Source organism: Hypanus sabinus, chromosome 10 (genome assembly GCF_030144855.1).
Source record: "Hypanus sabinus isolate sHypSab1 chromosome 10, sHypSab1.hap1, whole genome shotgun sequence".
In the NCBI taxonomy this organism is placed as follows: domain Eukaryota; kingdom Metazoa; phylum Chordata; class Chondrichthyes; order Myliobatiformes; family Dasyatidae; genus Hypanus; species Hypanus sabinus.
The window spans coordinates 25322101-25346239 of NC_082715.1; the positions used below are offsets into that span (position 1 = coordinate 25322101).

General features: G+C 42.9%; 1 protein-coding gene across 1 annotated transcript in view; it reads left to right on the forward strand.

The window, feature by feature from the left end:
* The window catches only part of LOC132400411 (protein LEG1 homolog), a 35178-nt gene extending 25373 nt beyond the window's left edge, over positions 1 to 9805 (forward strand). Inside the window, exons 4-6 of the mRNA XM_059981351.1 lie at positions 5795 to 5919; positions 6405 to 6673; positions 9633 to 9805. Of these exons, the coding sequence (XP_059837334.1) occupies positions 5795 to 5919; positions 6405 to 6673; positions 9633 to 9805 (567 nt within the window). The remainder of the gene's footprint in view (positions 1 to 5794; positions 5920 to 6404; positions 6674 to 9632) is intronic.
* The last annotated feature ends 14334 nt before the right edge of the window (positions 9806 to 24139 follow it).

Genomic DNA, 24139 nt, shown 5'->3' on the forward strand with positions numbered 1-24139 from the left:
GTGATGGAGGAGGTCACAACACTCTTAGTGATAGCTGAATAAGAACTCATCAGGATATTTCCTAAGATGATAAGCTTCCTAAGCTGGCGTAAGAAGAACAGTTTCTGCTGGTCTTCCCTAGTGATGAGTATAACACACTTGTCCCACTTCAATGTATTGGTAATGGTAGTCCCCAGGAATTTGAATGACTCGACCACAGACACAGCCTGACTATTAATTTCCAAAGGGGGACCAGGTAGGGGCTTGTTGGTGAAAGTCACTCCCCATTTCCACTGACTTGATAGCATTAAGCTCCAAGTTGTTATGAATACTCCATATGAAAGACGGTTTACTTCTCTTTGATAGCTGGTCGCATCATATTAAAAATGAGACCAGCTACAGTCATGTCAGCAGCGAGCTTTAGGATTTTAATGGATTTATCTGTGATAGTACGGATATTTGTATAGGGTGAGAACAGAAGGGACGAAAGGACACAGCTTTGTGGAGAGCCTTTGCTTATAGACATTGGATTGGACAAGTAGGAGCCTGCCTTACACACTGCTTCCTTCCTGTTAGGAAGTCCATAATCCACTGATAGATACTATAGGGCACTGCTCGCTGGGTTAGCTTGCTGTGGAGCAACTCCAGAACAATAGTGTTGATGGAGGAACTAAAATCCACAAACAAGATCCTCATATAGGTGTTGGGGAAGTCCAAACGTTGAAAAATGTAATGAAGGCACAATTAACTGCATCCTCAACTGAGTGATTTGCTCTAGTAGGTCAAGAAGAGGATCTGTAATGGACTTATGCCAGGCCAACATCAGATGTTCAAAGGTTTTCATAAGTACTGAAGTCAGAGTGACTGGCCTATAATCCAGTGATCTAGTCTTCTGGGGACTGGACCGATTATAGCAGCTTTAAAGCAGTCAAGACCTCTGCATTATAACAGCGAGGTGTGAAATATCTCAGTGGAGACAGGTGATAGCTGATCTGCGCAGTGCATTAGAGTACCAGGTGAGACACCATCGAGGCCTGCAGCTTTCCTAATGTTCTGTTTTCCAAATGATCAACAATCCAGATGATAATGTGGTAAACTGGATCAGCAAATGTGTGGATGCCACTGAGATTAGGGTGCAGTGGGCAGCAAGGGGGACTATCAAAGTTTGCAGTGGGATCTGGGCCAGCTGGTGAAATGGGCTGGAAAATGGCAGATGGAATTTAATGCAGATAAGTGTGAGATGTTGAACTTCGGTAGGACTTACAGGGTGAGTGGTAAGACACTGTGCCGTGCAGTAGAACAAGGGATCTAAAATACAGGTCCATAATCCCTTGAAAGTGGTGCCAAAGGTAGATAGGGTGTTTAGGAAAGCTTACGGCATTTGGCCTTCATAGGTCAGAGTACTGGAGTTGGGATGTTAAGTTGGAAATGCATAACATGGGTGAGGCCTAAATTGGAGCATTGTGTCCAGTTTTGGTCACCTCTCTACAGGAAAGATGCAAGCAAGATTGAAAGAGTAATTTTATAAGGATATTGCTGGGACTTGAGGACCTGAATTATAGAGAAGGTTGTATAGGGAAGGGCTTGATTCTTGAGAACATGAAAGATTGAGGGGAGCTTTGATACAGGTATACAAGATTATGAGGGGTATAGACAGGGAAAATGCAAGCAGGCTTGTTTCACTGAGTTTGGGTGAGACTAGAACTAGAGGTCATGGGTTAAGAGTGAAAGGTGAAATGTTCAAGTGGAACTTTTAGGCTTTGTAACTCCAGAACCTAAAGCCAATCAAAAGGAAAACAAGGGAGCCCGAGAGATGTGTGTAACTTTTTATTTCTAGTGAGACACACGTCTCACATGGTAGCATGACGATGAATGTCATTCACGTACTTTTACCTATAACCCATAATGGATTATTTAAACAAACAAAGAATGCTTAATCAAACAATGTATTTACAGTATTGCTCAAATACCACTGAAATATTAAATACACAATAGGAACATGAGGGGGACTTTCTTCACTCAGAGGGTTGTGAGTGTGGAATGAGCTGCCAGCACAAGTGGTGGATGTGATTTTAAGTTCAATGTTTAAGAGAAATTTGGGCAGGTGCATGGATGGGAGGGGTATGAAAGGATGGGAGGGGTATGGTTGAAGTGGAGGCTGATGGTATGAGGCAGATTAATGGTTCGGCATGGACTTGATGGGCCAAAGGGCCTGTTTCTGTGCCATGGTGTTTTATGACTCTATGACTCTAACCATTCTAGAATCTAGTGATTCTTGAAAGATTATTACTAATGCCTCCACATTCCTGACAAAGAGCCTCGGTCCAAAATGCAGGCTATTTGTTCATTTCAATGCATGCAGCCTTTCCTGCTGAGTTCCTCCAGCATCTGTGTGTGTGGCTTTGAATTTCCTGCATCTGCAGAATTCCTTGTGTCTCCACAATCTCTTCAGCTACCTCTTTCAGAACCATGGGGTGTAGTCCATCTGGTCCAGGTGACTTAACTACCTTCAGACTTTTCATCTTCCTAAACACATTCTCCTTAGTAATAGCAACTACACTCTCAAATACCTGGCATACTGGCAGTGTCGTCCCTGTGTCCCCCTACCGCCCCCCGGCAATAACTAACCCCCTGGTTCACCTCCTTCCCTTTCTTCCATGGTCAACTGTCTACTCCCATCGGCGTTCTTCACCTCTTCCACCTATTACATCCTCGCTTCTAACCTCATTCCCCCTCACCTGGTCTCAGCTATCATCTGCCGGCATGTCCTCCTCATCCTCCCTCCAGCTTCTTAGCTTGGCTTCTGCCCCCTTCCTTTCCAGTTCTGAAGCGTCTCATCCCGAAACGTGAGACCTGCTGAGTCCCTTCAGCAATTTGTGTCTGTTGCTCAAGATTTTAAGCACTGGCAGAATCTCTTAAATAATCCTCTACCCTTGTCAGAGGATGCACTTGGCCCTTATGGCTGACACAAAGCACACTGCAGATGCTGTGGTCAAATCAAGACGTACAAAAGCTGGATGAACTCAGCAGGTCGGGCAGCATCCATTGAAATGAACAGTCAACGTTCCGGGCCAAGACCCTTCGTCAGGACTGAAGAAGGAGGGGGCAGGGGCCCTATAAAGAAGGCGGGGGGAGGGTGAAAAACCAATCAGAGGAAAGATCAAGGGGTGTGGGAGGGGAAGCAGGGAGGGGATAGGCAGGAGAGATGAAGAAGGAATGTAAGGGGAAAGCACTATGGGTAGTAGAAGAAGGCAGAATAATGAGAGAGGTGATAGGCAGCTGGAGGAGGAGACAGAGTGAAAGTGGGATGGGTGAAGGGAGAGGGAGGGAATTACTGGAAGTTGGAGAATTCGATGTTCATACCAAGGGGCTGGAGACTACCCAGATGGTATATGAGGTGTTGCTCCTCCAACTTGAGTTTGGCCTCATTATGGCAGTAGAGGAGGCCATGTATGGACATACCCGAATGAGAATGTGAAGCAGAGTTGAAGTGGGTGGCAACCGGGAGATCCTGTCTGTTCTGGCAGACGGAGCGGAGGTGCTCGACGAAGCGGTCCCCCAATCTGCGTCGGGTCTCGCTGATGTAGAGGAGGCCGCACCGGGAGCACCGGTATAGCTGTTCCCTTAACATAGTTTCCAAACTTCTCTTAGAATAAATGGAATGTGCAGTTGCTAGAACTGTTAATGGCCAGAGGACAACTGACCGACATGCACCTGAATCACTTTCGGCTGGCTTTTAGCGACTGTGGTCTGAGCCTGACGTGAGATCCATGAAGGATTCAGTAGTACCAAGGGTGAAGTATGTGACATTGTAGGGAAAGATTTGGACTGAAGTCTAACACAATGACTGCGGGAGTGTGAGGGAAAGTGGACCAAGAGTTCTGTGTGTCATGGGCTGCAGTTGGTGCAGGTATAAAAGAGATGAAGGGCTGGATTCTTATGCCAATATACTCCACAAAGACACATCATTAGATGTTTCTCCTCACATTCTCTGTGTACTTGGGAGCACTATAGCCAAGTGCTCACAACACACAACAACAGTGACTGCCTAATCCAGGGGTGGGCAAACTTTTTGACTTGAGTGCCACAAAGGGTTCTAAAATTTGACAGGGGGGCCGGACCAGGAGCAGATGGATGGAGTAATACACCTCATAAGAGAAAATAAAATATCATGTGATATGTAGAAAACATGTGCTTTAATTTCAATTGAAAATGAACAAATGCATTACAACAAAATATCTGTCTTTGAAGTCCCATGGTATTTAGCTATTTATTGAAATGACTTTTAAAACACTGAAAATTAAATGAATAAAATACAGCTTTTTTTAATAGTAACAGTTATTATTTTAAAGCACTGAAAATTCTGTTATCCTTCAAGGTATTATCATCATCACTCTCCTCCTGACTGTCTTTATTTCAAAAACGGTAGGAGATGCAGGTCTACTTGTCCTGCTCCTTCTTATTCAATTGTCCCCTGTGCCAAAACTCAACAACGACCCGGACAATGACAGAACAGTGAGAGCGCGCCAGTATGCGGAGCTCTGTGCTCGCAAATCCCCGCAGGCTATCTCTCTTAGCCGGAACGCTGGCTAATTGTGAGCCGGTTCGGATGTGCCAGGAAATGGGTCGCCACAAGGTCACAAAGTAAAGCGCAAATGTGGAGTAATACGCTGCACCTCAACAAAGGTCAATGTATATAGAGTGCGTCATCTATTGGGAAAATGCCAGAATTGCGGGGAAAAAACGTTAACAAGGTTTATTAATATAATTTCATCAAGTTCTGCAGGCCAGATTAAAAAGCTTAACGGGCCGCATATGGCCCGCGGGCCGTAGTTTGCCCATGCCTGGCCTAATCTAATTGCGCTAGGCAATCTGGGTGTTGATGGTCCCAGATGTCTACATATCACATGAAAGTTACGCCTACTGTTTTCCCTTTTAAGACTCACAGGCTGCCATGAAAAAAGACTAAAGTAACTTAGTTGTGCCTTTCAACAAGTAGACTGTAATTTAAGCTTATTGTGAGCAGTTGTGGGCCCATTGTACAAGAGAGGATGTGCTGGCATTGGAGAGGATGTAGAGGAGATTGATAAGAATTATTCTGATAGTGAACGTATGAGGAGCATTTGATGGCTCTGGGCCTGTACTTGAAGGAGTTTAGAAGAATGAAGGGGGATCTCATTGAAACCTATTGTATATTGAAAGGCCTCGATAGATAGGATGTGGAGAGAGTGTCAAAGGGGAGTCTAGGACCAGGTGGGACAGACTCAGAGTAGAAAAATGTACCTTTACAACAGAGAGGAGGAAGAATTTATTTATACATTGGGGTGGCTTAATCTGTGGAATTCATTGTCGCAGATGGCTTGTGGAGGCCAAATCATTGGGTCATGTAAAGCGGAGGTTGATAGGTTATTGATTAGTAGAAGTGTCAAAAGTTACTTGGAGAAGGCAGGAAAATGAAGATGAGAGAGATTATAAATCAGCCATGATGAAATGATGGAGCAAACTTGATGGGCTGAATGGCCTAATTCTGCTCCTATGGTTTTATGGCTTCAATACAATGAGATCCCATTGAAACGCTTGATAATCATTTTAAAAAATTATTCAAAGAAAGAAACTTGTCATTTTTACTAAGTATGGGCTATATGTGACCCCCCGACTATAAGCTTAACCCTTAACTATCTTGTGTATTGGCTTAAAAAGTGCCAATTTATTCCAAATCTCATCAGCAAATGGATTAACTCTATGAATTAATTTTGCAAAAATGAAACTATAAAAACCTGGCATTTATTTATTTCTTTGTTTATTTAATCAACAGCTACTGAAAAAATCAAAGGAGTTTTCCCAGATCAAGCTGTTAGCAGAACAGGATGATATTTGGCGTCATCTGTGGATAGCTCATGTAGCATCGATCGAAGTTGCACTTCCAAAGTTTTCCGATAGGTAGATTGAGCTATCCGGTAACTTCCTTCTTCCTATTAGCACAGTGGAGTTTCTCCACTTTTACGTGGTGTGTTCTGACTTGCATTAAGTTGATACATTTGCATTGTGCTTGCTGATCTGCTCTCGCTCCCAATGATAAAACCACTGTATTTTCCACGGCCTCCCGGCACCTAGGATTCCCATCCTGAAACGTCAACTGTTTATTCACTTCCATAGATTCCGCCTGGCCTGCTGAGTTCCTCCAGCATTTTGTACATATTGCTTTACCACACACATGATTTATGTATTGTGTTTCTTCCTCCATTGGATCATCCCCAGACATTTTCCGTCGATCAATATTTCTATCCACTGTGTTCCCTGTTCTTTACCTTTCCTTTTTAAAAAAAATCAATCACTTCAAGTAGAAAACAATAGCAGAAAGCAGTGGAAATTCAATAAGTCTTGTTTGGTTTGCATGTTTTATTGCTTTTCGTTTGCTTTGACAGATTGGCAGACATTTCAGCTCCTGAAGCGCAGTTTGGTGTCAGCTGGGCCAACGCAGTAGAATTTATTGCTGCGACTCATTTCCCCACAAACTTCAATCAAACCAATACCTTTCAGGCATTTCTGCCTCCACGGATGCTGTTGGCTGGAGAGAAGGCACCGTCTATTCCTGACCTGAGTAACGAGCAGAACAGAGCTTTGGTTGCTCTTGACATTCTCAACAAAGGAAACAAACTGACAGGTGGGTGTCGTTGGATCCTGCTGATTCTGTGATCCAAAGATTCTTTGGAAGTCAAGAATGAGGCATAAAACTTCATGGTTGCAGCTGTTTATTAAGTGTTACAAGAACAAAGAACAAGGGGAAAAAACAAAGGACAAAGAAATTGCGACTGTCTTGTGCTAAAAATTAGCTCAGATTCAACATACAATAATACATTGTAGAGATAATAACAACCTATGAAATTGTCAGATTCAGTGGCCTGACACCTGCTGCATAGAAACTTCTAGAAAATACAGGATAAGCTATACTACGATTATTGAAAAATTCACTGATACATACACGTATATCATCGTCATCAGTATGTGCCGTGTTGTATGACGTGGGAGATCATGGTAACCATGATTGTTCGTGGCAAAATTTCCCACAGAAGTAGTTTGCCATTGCTTTCTTCTGGGCAGTATCTTTACAAGATGGGTGACCCCAGCCATTATCAAAGCTCTTCAGAGATTGTCAGCCTGACATCAGTGGGTGCATAACCAGGACTTGTGATCTGCACCAGCTGCTCGTACGACCGTCCACCACCTGCTCCCACAGCTTCATGTCACCCTGATTGGGTGGCGGGGGGGAAGCTAAGCAGGTGCTACACCTCGCCCAAGGGTGACCTGCAGGCTAGCGGAGGGAAGGAGCACCTTTGATGGAGACATATCTCCACCCCAACAGCCAAACACATAAATCGATGATTATATAAAAACACAAGCATGCAAAGAAAAGTTAAACTCCGAGGAAAATTAAGTTTTACACTGTAACAGTGACTAAAGACTGGTCAGCTACTTGCTGGAACTAAAAAAATGCTGGATGTAAGAGATTCTGCTGATGCTGGAAATCCAGAACAAAAGATGCTGGAAACCCTTTGCACATCAAGCAGCATTTGTGGAAGGAGAAATAAAGTTATTATTTCAGGTTGACAACCTAATCAGAAATGAGAGAAGACAAGTAAACCTTTAAGTAGTACAAGGGGAGGGTGCCTTGGGTAAGGTGTGAGAGAAGGCGAGGGGAATCTCTAACCATGAGGAGAAACTCATCATGAATCCATTGGTTGACAGGTTAATGAAGGTGTTCCTTGGCTTTCTCTCCTTCATCCAATAGAACACATTATGCTTTGATCATTCTGAATTTAAAATTCATTTGCTTTGTTTAAAATTAAAGTATGGCAGTTTTGATACACCGTTATTTAGAAAGATTTTTATAAGAAAAACACAATTAGATCGATCATGCATTGTCTTCTTCAGATGAGAAATTCTTCAGATGCTGGAAATCCAAAGCAACACACACAAAATGTTGCAGGAACTCAATGGTCAGGCAGCATCTATGGAAATAAATAAACAGTCAATATTTCAGGCCAAGACCCTTCGTCAGGACCTGCATTAAAAAATAAAGCAAAAAGTAATACATAGTCATTTTGAGGCTTAGATATCTGATATATTTGTGCATTGGTAGATCATTGCAACAATTCTGGTGTACTTATTAAGCAATTCACAATCCGAAAGCATTTCATTAAAAATCATTTAGTTTAGGCAGTTCATAGTATGAACAACTAAAATGCCGCATAATTTTGCCATGTGCTTTGCTTTGTGAAATGCTAAGCATTTTCCAAAAAATTAATAAACATAAGGTCTGTGTGAGTACTTTTTTTTCTTGAAGAACAAGAATAGAAATTTGGATATTCCCAATTAGTTTGATATACTTCTAGCTGAAATGATCAAATAACCAAGTAATATTAAATCACTTATTCTGATGCTGCAGCGCCCCTTAGTGGTTATTTGAAGCAGTGCACAGAACAGTGCTCTTCTTATTGGAACTCAGCAGGCCAGGCAGCATCTATGGAAAAGAATAGACTGTCAACATTTTGGGCCGAGGTCCTCCAGCATTTTGTGTGTGTTGCCTGGATTTCCAGCGTCTACAGATTTTCTCTTGTTTCAAATGCTCTTTGTCATTTCATTACTCTTTGTCATTTCTCTTTGTATAAACCTAGGACATCCAGAGAACTCAAGTCAAAAGTTGCTTTGTTTAGAACTTAATTTATTATTAGTGTTGAAGGATATCAGCTAATCTTTTAGGTGTCTTCTTGCTAAATCCTTTCAGTACATTCAAGATATCCAGATATGAGGAATTCAGGTTATCTCCAGTAGAAGTTATCTAAAGAGGGATATGTTTTAATTTTAACTGAGTAGTAGTCCTACTTATGCATACTCAGTAAATCTGTTCTACAGATTTCATTGAGTATGCCCACAGAAAATAATCTCATGGTTGTGTATGGTGACAGATATGTACGTTGATAATAAATTCTTTGAACTTTGAAGGGAATAGCATCTCCCTATATGAATTGGTGTACAGTCCCATAGCCATACCTATGTAGCTATTGTTGTCACATTAATTTAAATTCTGCATGCTTTTGTATTTGTGCCTCACTTGACCAGAAGCTGAGATGATAGTCAGCCAAATTTTCTAAAGCAGAGAGGCAAACTGTTAGCGTAATACTTTACAGTGCCATTTGTAAGATTGGGGTTCAATCCCCGCTGCTGTCTGTAAGAAGTTTGTACGTTCTCCCCATGACCACGTCAGTTTCTTCCAGGTGCTCTGGCTTACTCGCACAATCTAAAAGTATACAAGTTAAAGCTAGTATGTTGTGGGCAAGCTATGTTGGTGGAAATGTGGCAACAATTGTGGACTGCAAATCTACATGAAAACAACACATTTCACTGTATGTTTTGATGCAAATGTGACAACTAAAGCTGAACTCTTACAACAATCATGAAGTGAAGGGTAGCATCGGAACACAACGTAACATCAAATATAGTTTTAATAGCAGTTAAATTATTCATATCTTTAGAGGAAATTGTTCTACTCTGTACACAAACTTAATTTATGTAAATAGTGTTTTATCACATTTAATTGCTTCATTTAAATAAAACTGAGTTTCATACTAGGAGTATATTCTTTTTCTATCTAGGTGGCTGGTTATTGAGGGTATGGAGGAGGACCATGTGCTCAGAAAAAGGGAGAGCAGAGGGTCGGAACCTGTTGGAAAATGTTGTTTTACATCCTGACCTCCTTTCCTCTGGGATACGCAGTCTTCTTCTGGAATACATTAAGAATTGGAACTGTACTACAATTAATAGTTAATCCTTATGCTGCCAGATTCTTTGCAAACCTGCAGTTTGTAATAAAGATTTAAATGTTTCTAAAATAGTACAGTTAGCATTTTTCAATATTCTTCTGTGAAGTTGAAAGTATCACAGAAAATAAAACTGAGTTTTCATTCTAATATGTGAAATTATTTTTTGTTAAAGTTGTATCACTAAAAACCTGCGAAGGTTGAGCATGAAATCCAGACTTGCTTCTTGATTTAATTAAAATAGAATTCCCAAATGATATCATAAGACTTTAAGACATAAGAGCAGAATAGGGCCATCTGGCCCATCAAATCTGCTCCAATTCAATCATGGCTGATCCTTTGTTTTTCTCTTCCTCAACCCCAGTTCCCAGCCTTCTCCCTGTAACCTTTGATGCCATGTTCAATCAAGAACCTATCGATCTCTGCTTTAAATACATCCAACGACCTGGCCTCCACAGTTGCACGTGGCAACAAATTCCATAAATTCAGCACCCTTTGGATAAAGAAATTTCTCCGCATCTCTGTTTTGAAAGGGCGCCCTTCTATCCTGAGGCTGTGCCCCCTTGTCCTATACTCTCCCACCAGGGGAAACATCCTTTCCACATCTACTGACTCTAGGCCTTTCAACATTCAAAAGGTTTCAATGAGATCCCCCCCCCCCCCCCCCCCATCCTCCTGAATTCCAGCGAGTACGGACCCAGAGCCATCAAATGTTTCTCATGTGATAATCCTTTCATTCCTGGATTCATCCTTGTGAACCTCCTCTGGACCCTCTCCAATGCCAGCACATCTCTTCTAAGATGAGGGGCCCAAAACTGTTCACAATACTCAAGGTGAGGCCTCCCCAGTGCCTTATAAAGCCTCAGCATCACATCCCTGCTCTTGTATTCTAGACCTCTTGAAATGAATGCTAACATGGCATTTGCCTTCCTCACCACCGACTCAACCTGCAAGGTAATCTTCAGGTTGATCTGCACAAGGACTCCCAAGTCCTTCTGCGTCTCAGATTCCTGGATTTTCTCCCCATTCAGAAAATAGTCCTCTCATTTATTTCTACTACCAAAGTGCATGACCATGCATTTTCCAACATTGTATTTCATTTACCACTTTCTTGCCCATTCTCCTAATCTGTCTAAGTCCTCCTGTATCCTACCTGTTTCCTCAACACTACCTGCCCCACCACCAGTCTTCGTATCATCTGCAAACTTGGCAATAAAGCCATCTATTCCATCATCTAGATCATTTATATACAGCATAAAAAGAATTGGTCCCAACACCGACCCCTGCAGAACAGCACTAGTCACTGGCAGCGAACCAGAAAATATTCTTTTATTCCCACTTGTTGCCTCCTACCAATCAGCCAATGATCTAACCATGTTAGTAACTTTCCTGTAATATCGTGGGCTCTTAACTTGGTAAGAAGTGTGGCACCTTGTCAAAGGCCTTCTGAAAGTCCAAATATACAACATCCACTGCATCCCCTTTATATATCCTACCTGTAATCTCCACAAAGAGTTCCAACAGGTTCGTCAGGCAGGATTTTCCCTGAAGGAAACCATGCTGATCTTGTACTATCTTGTCCTGTGTCACCAAGTACTCCATCACCTCATCCTTAACAATTGTCTCTAACATCTTCCCAACCACTGAGGTCAGGCTAACTAGGCTATAATTTCCTTTCTGCTGCCTTCCTCCTTCTTAAAGGTGGAATGTCATTTGAATTTTTCCAGTCCTCTGGCATCATGCCAGAGTCCAATGATTTCCGAAAGGTCATTTCTAATGCCACCTCAATCTCTAATGCTACCTCTTTCAGAACCCCATAGTGCAGTTCCTCTGGTCTGGGTGACTCACGTACCTTTAGGTCTTTCAGCTTTTTGAGCACCTTCTCTCTTCTAACGTAACTGCACCCACTTCTCTTCCTTCACACACTACAACATCAGGCATACTGCTGGTGTCCTACACAGTGAAGACTGATGTAGAATACTCATTTAGTTCAACAGCCATCTCCTCGTCCCCCGTTATTATTCCTCCTGCCTCATTTTCTAGCGGTCCTACATCCACTCTCATTTCTTTTTTATTATTAACTTACTTGAAAGAACTTTTTCTATCCACTTTGATATTATTTGCTAGCTTGCTTTCATCTTTTCCATTCTAATGATTTTTTAGATGCTCTCTGAAGGTTTTTAAAAACTTCTCAATCCTCTATCTTCCCACTAATTTTCGCTTTGGTATATGCCCTTTATTTTGCTTTTACAATGGCTTTGACTTTCCTTGTCAGCCATGGTTGTACTATTTTACCATTTGAGTATTTCTTCATTTTTGGAATACACACATCCTGCGACTTCCTCGTTTTTCCCAGAAATGCATTCTATTACTGCTCTGCTGATATCCCTGCCAGCAGCTCCTTCCAATTTACCTTGGCCAACTCCTCTCTCCTACCACTGTAACTTCCCTTATTCCACTGAAATGCTGCTACATCAGACTTTACTTTTTCCCCATCAAATTTCAAGTTCCCTGCTGAACATCGACGGCTCCTCGGTAGAGATCGTTAAGATCACCAAATTTCTTGGTGTTCACCTGGCGGAGAATCTCACCTGGTCCCTCAAAACCAGCTCCATAGCAAAGAATGCCCAGCAGTATCTCTACTTTCTGCAAAGGCTGAGGAAAGTCCATCTCCCACCCCCCCCATCTTCACCACATTCTACAGGGGTTGTATTGAGAGCATCCTGAGCAGCTTCATCACTATCTGGTTTGAAAATTGCATCATCTCGGGTCGCAAGACCCTGCAGCAGATAGTGAGGTCAGCTGAGAAGATCATCGGGGGTCTCTATTCCCACCATTATGGATATTTACACTACACGCTGCATCCACAAAGCAAATAGCATTATGAAGGACCACATACCCCTCATACAAACTCTTCTCCCTCCTGCCGTCTGGTAAAAGGCATCGAAGCATTCGGGTTCTCACGACCAGACCATGTAACAGTTTCTTCCCCCAAGCTATCAGACTCCTCAATACCCAGAGCCTGGACTAACACCTTGCCCTACTGTCCTGTTTATTATTTATTGTAATGCCTGCACTGTTTTGTGCACTTTATGCAGTCCTGGGTAGGTCTGTAGTCTAGCGTAGTTTTTTTTCTGTGTTGTTTTTTTTTACGTAGTTCAGTCTCGTTTTTGTACTGTTTCATGTAGCACCATGGTCCTGAAAAATGTTGTCTTGTTTTTACTGTGTACTGTACCAGCAGTTATGGTCATAATGACAATAAAAAGTGACTTGACTTGACTTGATTTGAAGATCATCCACCTTATTTCTTATACTCTTGAGTACTGTATTTGCTATCCTTTCTGATTCTGCATCCCTAATGATTTGATACTCAGCCTGTTGGCTGCAACTAAGTCCCATCACCTGCCTGTTCTTCCTGACAGTCTGACTGCACGCTATCTTTACTTTTTTACCATCTGTCCTATCCTGAGTCCCTTCACTCCGGTTCCCAATCCCTGCTAAGTTAGTTCATCCACATCCCCCCCAATAGCTCTAACAAACCTGCCCACGAGAATATTGGTCCCCCTTGGGTTCAGGTTGAACAGGTCATACCTCCCCCAGAAGGGATCCCAATGATCCAAGAACCTGAAGCCCTGCCCACTGCACCAGCTTCTCGGCTACGCATTCATCTGCCAGATCATCCTGTGTCTACCCTCGAGGAAACGATGAAGTAAAGATAAGTTCAGCCCAAGCCAGCGTGATTAAAGCCTGAAAGCGATAGCAATAACAGTAATCTGGGAACACTTGACAACATTTGGAGTAAATTCTTCCCAACTTTCAGTTGTTGCATTTAAACCATAAGATGTAGGAGCAGATTAGGCCACTCCGTCCATCAAACTCGCCCTGGCATTCCATCCTGCCTGATTTAAGTTCACTCTCAACACCCTTTTCCCTATATTCTTTGATGCCCTTACTCATCATGATCTTATCAACCTCCCCTTTAAATATACCCAATGATATGACCTCCATAGCTGTCTCTTCCACAGACTCACAACCCCCTTGCTAAAGAAATTCCTCCTTGCCACTGTTCGAAAGCGACATCCTCTGGTCTTAGACTCCCCCTCTATAGGGAACATCCTCTCCACATGCCACCTATCTAAGCCTTTCAATATTTGATAGGTTTCAATAAGATTCCCCCACTTGTTATTCTAAACTCCAGTGAGGACAGGCCCAGAGACATCAAAAACTCCTCATACATAAACCTGTACACTCCCAGAATCATTCTTTTAAACCTTCTCTGGACCCTCTCCAACGCCAGCACATCTTTTCTTAGATAAGGGATCCAACCTTTTCACAATACTCCAAGTGCTGTCTGACCAATGCCTTATAAAACCTCAGCATTACATCCTTGCTTTTATGATCTACTCCTCTCGAAATGAATGGTAACATTGCCTTAACGCTGACTGAACCTGCAAGTTAACCTTTAGGGAAATCCTGCACGAGGTCGCCCAAGTCCTTTTGCACTTCTATTTTTTGAATTTTCTCCCCATTTAGAAAATAGTCTACACTTGTATTCCTTCTACCAAAGTGCACGGTGGTAGACTTTGCTACACTACATTCCATCTGCTACTTCTTTGCCCTTTTTTCCTAATCTGTCCAAGTCCTTCTACAGACTCCCTGCTTCAACATTACTGCCCCGATAGGTGAAAGAAAAACAGATACAGCCACAGTTACAAAGCTCCAGGATCTCCTGTAGAGGGCGCAAGAACAGAATCATGTGCTACTCGCAGAAGGATTGCAGTGAACACCTCCAGTCTGCAGACAAATGCACGCACTAGTACATCAATGCACACAGCACAGACAGACTATTCAGTTGACACATTGTCCACATCATGCTCCAATCATGCGTTTTCCTGTTTATCCTATCTCCATTGTCCTCTATTCCCTTTTCCTCGTACGCTTACCAACCTTGCCCTGAAATAAATATTTACTTTGGCCGTTACCCTTTTCTTGGTAAAATAAATTTTCTTTGCCCCAAATGGCTATGGAAGCCAGTTCACTGGGTAAATTTAAAGTGGAAGTTGAAACGTTCTTGATTAGTAAGTTTGTCAAAGTTTACAGGGAGAAGGCAGGAAAATGGCATTGACAGGGAACATAAATCTTGCCACGGTCTGTAAAGTGTTTGTATGTTTTTCTCTGCGTGACTGCGTGAGTTTTTTCTGGGAGCTCCCACAGTCCAGTTGGTAGGTTAACTGGTCATTGTAACATGATTAGGCTAGGATTAAATCAAATGTTGCCAGATGGCATGGCTCAAAGGGCCAGAAGTGCCTGTTCCACACTGTATCACTATAAATAAAATCAGCCATGACAGAATGGCAGAGCAGATTCCACAGGCCGAAGGGCCATATTTTTCTCCTAGGCCTCACCGTCTATTTCAGGAGCCGTATTAAAGGCCATGGCTGGGTTATCGTTAACACTTCAAAATATTTTTCAGCACTCTCAGAGATGGTATGTTTTAACTGCAATTTGAACATGTTAGAATATCAGTACAAATTTTAATCTGTTTCTGCAACACCACTGCTGTGTTCTCTAGAATGATTAGGTGCTAAATTGTGCTTGGTTTTGTGCTGGGCCGAGATTGACAAAGTTCATTTCATGTGGAATGCATACATGCCCTTGTAGACAAGCTTGGAACTTGCTTCATGGAATAACAAACAAACCCAGTGGAATTTGTCTGACGTTGATGACTAAGTCACTATTGTACCATCAAATAAAGTCAAATTTAAAATGTGATCAAATTACAAGTAATTATTTTGTAGCTTTCATGAGATGTGACATAACAACAAGGGTAAATGAGGGTGTTACATTTGAAGTAGCCTGGCATGGATTTTAACAAGGCACTTGACAAAAATCCACATAGCGTATTGATGAAGAAATTACAATTAAAAATTGGATTGTAGCTGATCTAATTTTAATTAACTACAAATTGGATTAAAATTTATAAGGCATAAGACTTATGAGCAGAATTAGGCCATTCAGCCCATCAAGTCTGTGCCATCATTTCGTCATGGCTGATCTATTTTCCCTCTCAACCCTTCTCCCCGTAACCTTTCATGCCATGACTTATCAAGAATCTATCAACCTTTGCCTTAAATACACCCAATACCCTGGCTTCCACAGCTGCCTGTGGCAGATCCACCTCCCTCTGGCCAAAGAAATTCCTCCTCACAAGGTTCTAAATGGATAACTCTCTATTTTGAGGCTGTGCCCTCTAGGCTGCCCCACTACAGGAAATATCTTCACCACATCCATTCTATCTAGGCCTTCCAAAAAATTTCAATGAGATCCTCGCTCTTTCTTCTAAGTTCCAGTGAGCACAGGCCCAGAGCCACCAAACGTTCCTCGTATGATAAACCTTTAATTCCCGGAATCATTTTTGTGAAAATCCTCTGGGTCCTCTCCAATGTCAGCTCAACTTTTCTTAGATAAGGGGCCCAAAGCTGCTCACAATACTCCGAGAGTGGACTCACCAGTGTGTTATAAAATCTCAATATTGCATCTTTGCTTTTAACCTTGGTGAAAAAGTGGTAAGTATATGGACTAGTGAACTTGTGATTGGGTGGGGGGGGGGGATGCGTGGAGCAGGGCTTAAAAATGTGTGCTAAGTCCCTGGTTTTTCATGGCATATATTTACAATTTGGACTGAAATATGAGTTTCATTCTTAGCAAACTTTCTAGTAATACCAAAATCTGTGATTTAGTTGATAGTGAAGAGTAAAATTTCAAGTTGCTGGCTTGGAGTATTGTGAACAGTTTTGGGCCCGTTATCTAAGAAATTATATGCCGGCATTGGGGAGAGTCTTGAAGAAGCTAATGAGAATGATGCCGGGAATTAAAAGTGTTAACATAAGAGGAGTGTTTGAAGGCTCTGGGCCTGTATGCTCTGAGGTTCAGAAGTATGAGAGGGGATCTCAATTGAAACCTATCGAATGTTGAAAGGCCTTGATAGACTGGATATGGAGAGGATGTTTCCTATCATGGGTGAGTCAAGGATGAAAGGGCACAGAATAGAGAGACATCCATTTAGACTCCTCAAGTAATAAAGCAGTTCATATCCAAATGCAGCAGGACCTAGACAATATCCAGGCTTAGACTGACAAGTGACAAGTAACGTTTGAGTCATTCAATTGCCAAGCAATGACCATCTCCAACAAGAGAGGCTCTAATCATTGTCCCTTGACATTCAGTGGCATCACCATCACTGAATTCCTTTCCATCAACATCCCGGAGATTACCATTGATAGGAAACTGGTCTAGCCATATAAACACCAAGGCTACCAGAGCAGGTCAAAGGCTAGGAATCCTGCAGTGTGTAACTCACCTCCTGACTCCCCTAAACCTGTCCACCATCTACAAGGCTCAGATCAGGAGTGTAATGGAATACTCACCACTCACCTGGATGAGTGCAGCTCCATCAACACTCAACAAGCTTGACACCATCCAGTACAAGGCAGCCCACTTGACAGGTACCCCTTCCACAAGCATCCAATCCCTCCACCATCGATGAACAGTTGCGGCAGTGTGTACTATCTACAAGATGCACTGCAACATCATACCAAGGTTCCTAGGGCAGCACCTTCCAGACCCACGACCACTACCATCTAGAAGGACGAGAACAGCAGATTCCTGGGAGCACCACCACTTGGAATTCCCCTTCCATGACTTCTTGACTTGGAAACATATTGCTGTTCCTTCATTGTCACCAGGTCAAGATCATGGAATTCCCTCCCTAACATCACTGTGAGTGTACTTACACCTCGGGGACCGCAGCACTTCAGGAAGGCAGCTCATCAAGGGCAACTAGGGATGGGCAATAAATGACGGCTTAGCTGGCGACGCTCACATCCCGTAAATGAAGAAATAAAAAAAAGAGGTGAGGAGGAATTTCCTTAGCCAGACGATGATGAATCTGTGGAATTATTTGCCACAGGTGGCAATGGAGGCCAAGTCATTGAGTGTATTTAAAGTGGAAGTTGATAGATTTTTGATTAGTCAGGGCATCAAATGTCCTGAAAGCAAGAGGATGGGGTTGAGAGGGATAACAAATCAGCCATGATGGAATGGCAGAACTGTGCTCCAATATCTTATGGTCTAAAACATCAGTAGACTGGTGAGATGGGCACAAAAATGGTAAAAGAAAATCATTTGGGAGAAGTATAAAGTCATGCATTTGGCAGGACAAACAGAGCAGGGAAACAGACAATAAATATCAGATCACTGAAGCTCAGAAGAATGAAGGGATCTTGGGGTGCATGTCACAGATCCCTAAAGATAGCACACCAAGCTATAAAGGTGGTTAAGACTGTCAAGGATACTTGCCATCATTGGCCAGTTTCTGGAATTAGAACCGTACGAAGCACCAGGCTGGTTGCAACTCGAACACTGAGCAACGTTAGTGATTGGTCGTTTCGTTTTCGGTCAGCACTGGCCGAATGGCCTCGGTGCTGCAAATTTCAGTAATTCTACAAAACGTGCAAGTTTGTTGAGGGAGTTTATTTATCCTGCAAGGGTACTGTTCAGGTAGAACTCTGTGTGCTTCATTAAACAACTTCTGGAGCACCACCTGGTGTTACCAGCAAGTAAGTGTTAATCCCTCCTGATAGTTGTAACTGCGTAAACATTTGGCGGTGTGGGCACTGGAATTAACCAACAGCTGGTTTGTCAGCCAATCAACCCATAATACAACCAGCCAAGCCTTTTTCCCAGTGCGCATTATTGGCAATCACTCATTTCTATAGTTTAGACAATATTTCTCTGCAATTAAGATGTTCTACTCTGCATGTTTTGTTGACATGCTTCCATATAAGATTTCAAGATTGGGTACAAAATACATAGAACATAACAGCACCATGCAACTCTTTGGCCCATAATGTTGTGCAGCCTCTTAGACAATAGGACCTAAGAGCAGAATTAGGCCATTTGGCCCATCGAGTTTACTCTGCCATTCCATCATGGCTGATTTATTATCCCTCTCAACCCCATTCACCTGCCTTCCCACCATGACCTTTGACACCTTTGGTAATTAAGAACCTTTCAACCTCCATTTTAAATATGCCCAATGAATTCCACAGATTCACCACCATCTGGCTTAACCTATTCTAAGGTCAATCTAATCTTTCCCTCCCTCTATTTCTCTGTCATCCATGCGCCTACACAAGAGTCTCTTAAATGTTCTTCACATTTCTGCTTCTACCGCTAACCTCTGGTGGCACATTTCGCATACCTACCACCCTCTGTGTAAAAGGTTACCGAGTAAATTGCCATTAACTACATAACCACACAAGTGGTAACATTTTTTTTTTAAATGACAGTTATTTTTCCACAGAAGGTTTGATGCCATGTTCTGTAATGAGAATAGGGACACAGCACGTTGCGTCACTACCTGCGAAGTGGAGGCATCTTCTCTTATTCATGCAGGATGCAGCACTAACTCAGCAAGTGGAGCTGGAATGCAGGTCAAACTCAACCATTTTGCAACCCCAGCCAAACACATACAGTGAGTGATCTGCAATGTGAGCATCACAAGAAAATGGTGTAAAAAGGGCATCAGCCAGAACTCTGAGATGAGCAAGCAGGACGTATGTACGTATACTGTATAGTAGGTCTTTCAATCAGCTATATGGAGATATACACATTCCCTTTTTTATGACTTCACTTGTCAGCTTGTAAAGGCCAGAAGACACACATGATGATAGACAATGGGTAAGGTAGGCATTACTTCATGGCATAATGGATTATCACTGAACCCTTCCACTCTTGTGGCCCTTGTGGCTAAAGGGATCGGGGGGATGGAGAGAAAGCAGGTACAGGGTTCTGAGTTGGATGATCAGCCATGATCATACTGAATGGCGGTGCAGGCTTGAAGGGCCGAATGGCCTACTCCTGCACCTATTTTCTATGTTTCTTCATTAATGTGTAATTAACAGAGTCAGAGTCATGTGGCCACAGCCTTCCATATCCCTACCATCTGTGTACCTATCCAAACTTCTCTTAAACATTGAAATTGAGTTCGCATGCATCACTTGTGCTAGCAGCTCACTCCACACTCTCACGACCCTCTGAGTGAAGAAGTTTCCCCTCATGTTCCCTTAAACTTTTCACTTGTCACCCTTAACCCAACACCTCTAGTTATAGTACAACCCAACATCAGTGGAAAAAGCCAGCTTGCATTTACCCTATCTATACCCCTCATAATCTTGTATACCTCTAACAAATCTCCCCTTAGTCTTCCACCAGTTCTGCTGAGTCAAACGATCTGAAAACTCAATTGAGCAAAGAGCAGATTTTTTATATGCCTGATTTGGAGAAACATTTTAGTGAACTTGTCTCATGTTTTTAGCAAGGGAATATTTGTCCCAGTAATGGATGTGTGGCTAAAGAGTGCATATTTCCATTGTCACAGACAAATCCTGCAGTTTAGCTGCCATTTGAGCTTCAAATAGCCACTTTATGATGGGGAAATTTTTCACCCACTTAATCAAGTCAAGTCATTTTTATTGTGACTTTGATCGTAACTGCTGGTACAGTACATAGTAAAAATCAGACAAACTTTTTTCAAGACCATGGTGTTATATGACACAGTACAAAAACTAGACTGAACTACGTGAAAAACAACACAGGAAAAAACTACACTAGACTACAGACCTGCCCGGGACTGCATAAAGTGCACAAAACAGTGCAGGCATTACAATAAATAATAACCAGGACAATAGGGCAAGGTGTCAGTACAGGCTCTGGGTATTGAGGAGTCTGATAGCTTGGGGGAAGAAACTGTTACTGGTCATGAGAGCCCAAATGCTTCAGTGCCTTTTCCCAGATGGCAGGAGGGAGAAGAGTTTGTATGAGGGGTGCGTGGGGTCCTTCATAATGCTGTTTGCTTTGTGGATGCAGTGTGTAGTTCCCATTTGAAATTTTAGAATGGAGAAAGGATGCAACCATGGCTGACAAGAGAAGTCAATGCCAAAGTAAAAGCAAAGCAGAGGGCATACAAGGAAGCAAAAATTAGTGGAAAGACAGAGGATTGGGAAGTTTTTAAAAGCTTACAAAAGGAAACTAAGAAGGTCATTAAGAGGGAAAAGATGAACTATGAAAGGAAGCTAGCAAATAATATCAAAGAGGATACTAAAAGCTTCTTCAAGAATATAAAGAGTAAAAGACAGGTGAGAGTATATATAGGACCGATAGAAAATGAGGCTGGAGAAGTTGTATTGGGAGATAAGGAGATGGCGGAGGCACTGAATGACTATTTTGCATCAGTCTTCACTGAGGAAGACATCAGCAATATACCGGACATTCAAGGGTGTCAGGGAAGAGAAATATGCGCAGTCACAATTATGACAGAGAAAGTACTCAGGAAGCTGAACAGTCTAAGGGTAGATAAATCTCCTGGACCAGATGGAATGCACCCTCGTGTTCTGAAGGAAGTAGCAGTAGAGATTACGGAGGCATTAGCAATGATCTTTCAAAAGTCGATAGATTCTGGCATGGTTCTGGAGGACTGGAAGATTGCAAATGTCACTCCGCTATTTAAGAAGGGGGCAAGGAAGCAAAAAGGAAATTATAGACCTGTTAGCTTGACATCGGTGGCTGGGAAGTTGTTGGAGTCGATTGTCAAGGATGAGGTTACGAAGTCCCTGGAGGCATATGACAAGATAGGCAGAACTCAGCATGGTTTCCTTAAAGGAAAATCCTGCCTGACAAATCTTGTGCAATTTTTTGAGGAGATTACAAGTAGGAGATGCAGTGGATGTTGTATATTTGGATTTTCAGAAGGCCTTTGACAAGGTGCCGCATGAGGCTGCTAAACAAGATAAGAGCCCATGGAATTGCGTGAAAGTTACATATGTGGATAGAGCATTGGTTGATTGGCAGGAAACAGAGAGTGGGAATAAAGGGATCCCATTCTGGTTGGCTGCCAGTTACCAGTGGTGTTCCACAAGGGTCCGTGTTGGGGCCGCTTCTTTTTATGTTGCATATCAACGATTTGGATTATGGAATAGATGGCTTTGTGGCTAAGTTTGCTGATGATACAAAGATAAGTGGAGGGGCAGGTAGTGCTGAGGAAACAGAGCGTCTGCAGAGAGACTTGGATAGATTGGGGGTATGGGCAAAGAAGTGGCAAATGAGTTACAATGTCGGAAAGTGTATGGTCATGCACTTTGGTAGAAGAAATAAACGGGCAAACTATTATTTAAATGGGGAGAGAATTCAAAGCTCTGAGATGCAAACAGACTTGGGAGTCCTCGTGCAGGATACCCTTAAGGTTAACCTCCAGTTTGAGTCGGTGGTGAAGAAGGCGAATGCAATGTTGGCATTCATTTCTAGAGGAATAGAGTATAGGAGCAGGGATGTGATGTTGAGGCTCTATAAGGCACTGGTAAGACCTCACTTGGAATACTGTGTGCAGTTTTGGGCTCCTTCTTTAAGAAAGAATGTGCTGACATTGGAGAGGGTTCAGAGAAGATTCACTAGAATGATTCCAGGAATGAGAGGGTTAACATATGAGGAACATTCGACCGCTCTTGGACTGTACTCCTTGGAGTTTAGAAGAATGAGGGGAGACCTCATAGAAACATTTCGAATGTTGAAAGGCATGGACAGAGTGGATGTGGCAAAGTTGTTTCCCATGGTGGGGGAGTCTAGTACGAGAGGACGTGACTTGAGGATTGCAGGGCACCCATTCAGAACAGAGATGCGAAAAGATTTTTTCAGCCAGAGGGTGGTGAATCTATGGAATTTGTTGCCATGGGCAGCAGTGGAGGCCAAGTCATTGGGAGTATTTAAGGCAGAGATTGATAGGTATCTGAGTAGCCAGGGCATCAAAGGTTATGGTGAGAAGGTGGGGGAATGGGACTAAAGGGGAGATTGGATCAGCTCATGATGAAATGGCAGAGCAGACTTGATGGGCCGAGTGGCTGACTTCTGCTCCTTTGTCTTAATGGTCTTATAGTGTAAATGTCTGTAATGGTGGGAAGAGAGACACTGATGATCTTCTCAGCTGACCTCACTATCCGCTGCAGGGTCTTGCGATCCGAGATGGTGCAATATCAGACAGACAGACTTTATTGACCCCAAGGGAAATTGGGTTTTGTTACAGTTACACCGACCAAGAATAGAGTAGAAATATAGCAAAATAAAACCAGAAATAATTAATAATAAGTAAATTATGCCAAGTGGAAATAAGTCCAGGAACAGCCTATTGGCTCAGGGTGTCTGACACTCCAAAGGAGGAGTTGTAAAGTTTGATGGCCACAGGCAGGAGTGACTTCCTATGACGCTCAGTGTTGCATCTCGGTGGAATGAGTCTCTAGCTGAACATACTCCAAACCAGGCAGTGATGCAGTTGCTCAGGATGCTCTCAATACAACCCCTGTAGAATGTGATGAGGATGGGGAGGTGGGAGATGGACTTTCCTCAGCCTTCACAGGAAGTTCAGACGCTGCTGGGCTTTCTTTGCTATGGAGCTGGTGTTGAGGGACCAGGTGAGATTCTCCGCCAGGTGAACACCAAGAAATTTGGTGCTTTTAATGATCTCTACAGAGGAGCCGTTGATGTTCAGCGTGGAGTGGTCACTCTGTGCCCTCCTGAAGCCAACAACCATCTCTTTTGTTTTGTTCACATTCAGAGACAGGTTGTTGGCTCTGCACCAGTCCGTTAGCCGCTGCACCTCCTCTCTGTATGCTGACTCATCGATCTTGCTGATGAGACCCACCACGGTCGTGTCAATGGTGAACTGAATGATGTGGTTCAAGCTGTGTGTTGCAGCACAGTCGTGGGTCAGCAGAGTGAACAGCAGTGGACTGAGCACACAGCCTTGGGGGGCCCCCGTGCTCAGGGTGATGGTGTTGGAGATGCTGCTCCCCATTCAGACTGACTGAGGTCTCCCAGTCAGGAAGTCTAGGATCCAGTTGCAGAGGGATGTGTTCAGGCCCAGTAGGCTCAGCTTTCCAATCAGTTTCTGAGGGATGATTGTGTTGAATGCTGAACTGAAGTCCATGAACAGCATTTGAACATACGTGTCTTTTCCCACCCACCTCCCCAAACTGCCAGAAGGCACCAAGTAGACAACTTATGAGTGTGGAATGAGCTGCCAGATGAAGTGGTGAATGCGGGCTCACTTTTAACATTTAAGAAAAACTTGGACAGGTACATAGGTGAGAGGGGTATGGAGGGATATGGTCCAGGTGCAGGTGTTGTGATGGAAATGAGAAAGATTCTTTGGGTCTCAAAGGCAAGAGCTCTGGATACACAGTTTTAATAATAAGGAGTTTATTTACAATGGGTGAAAAAGCTTGGGAAGAACA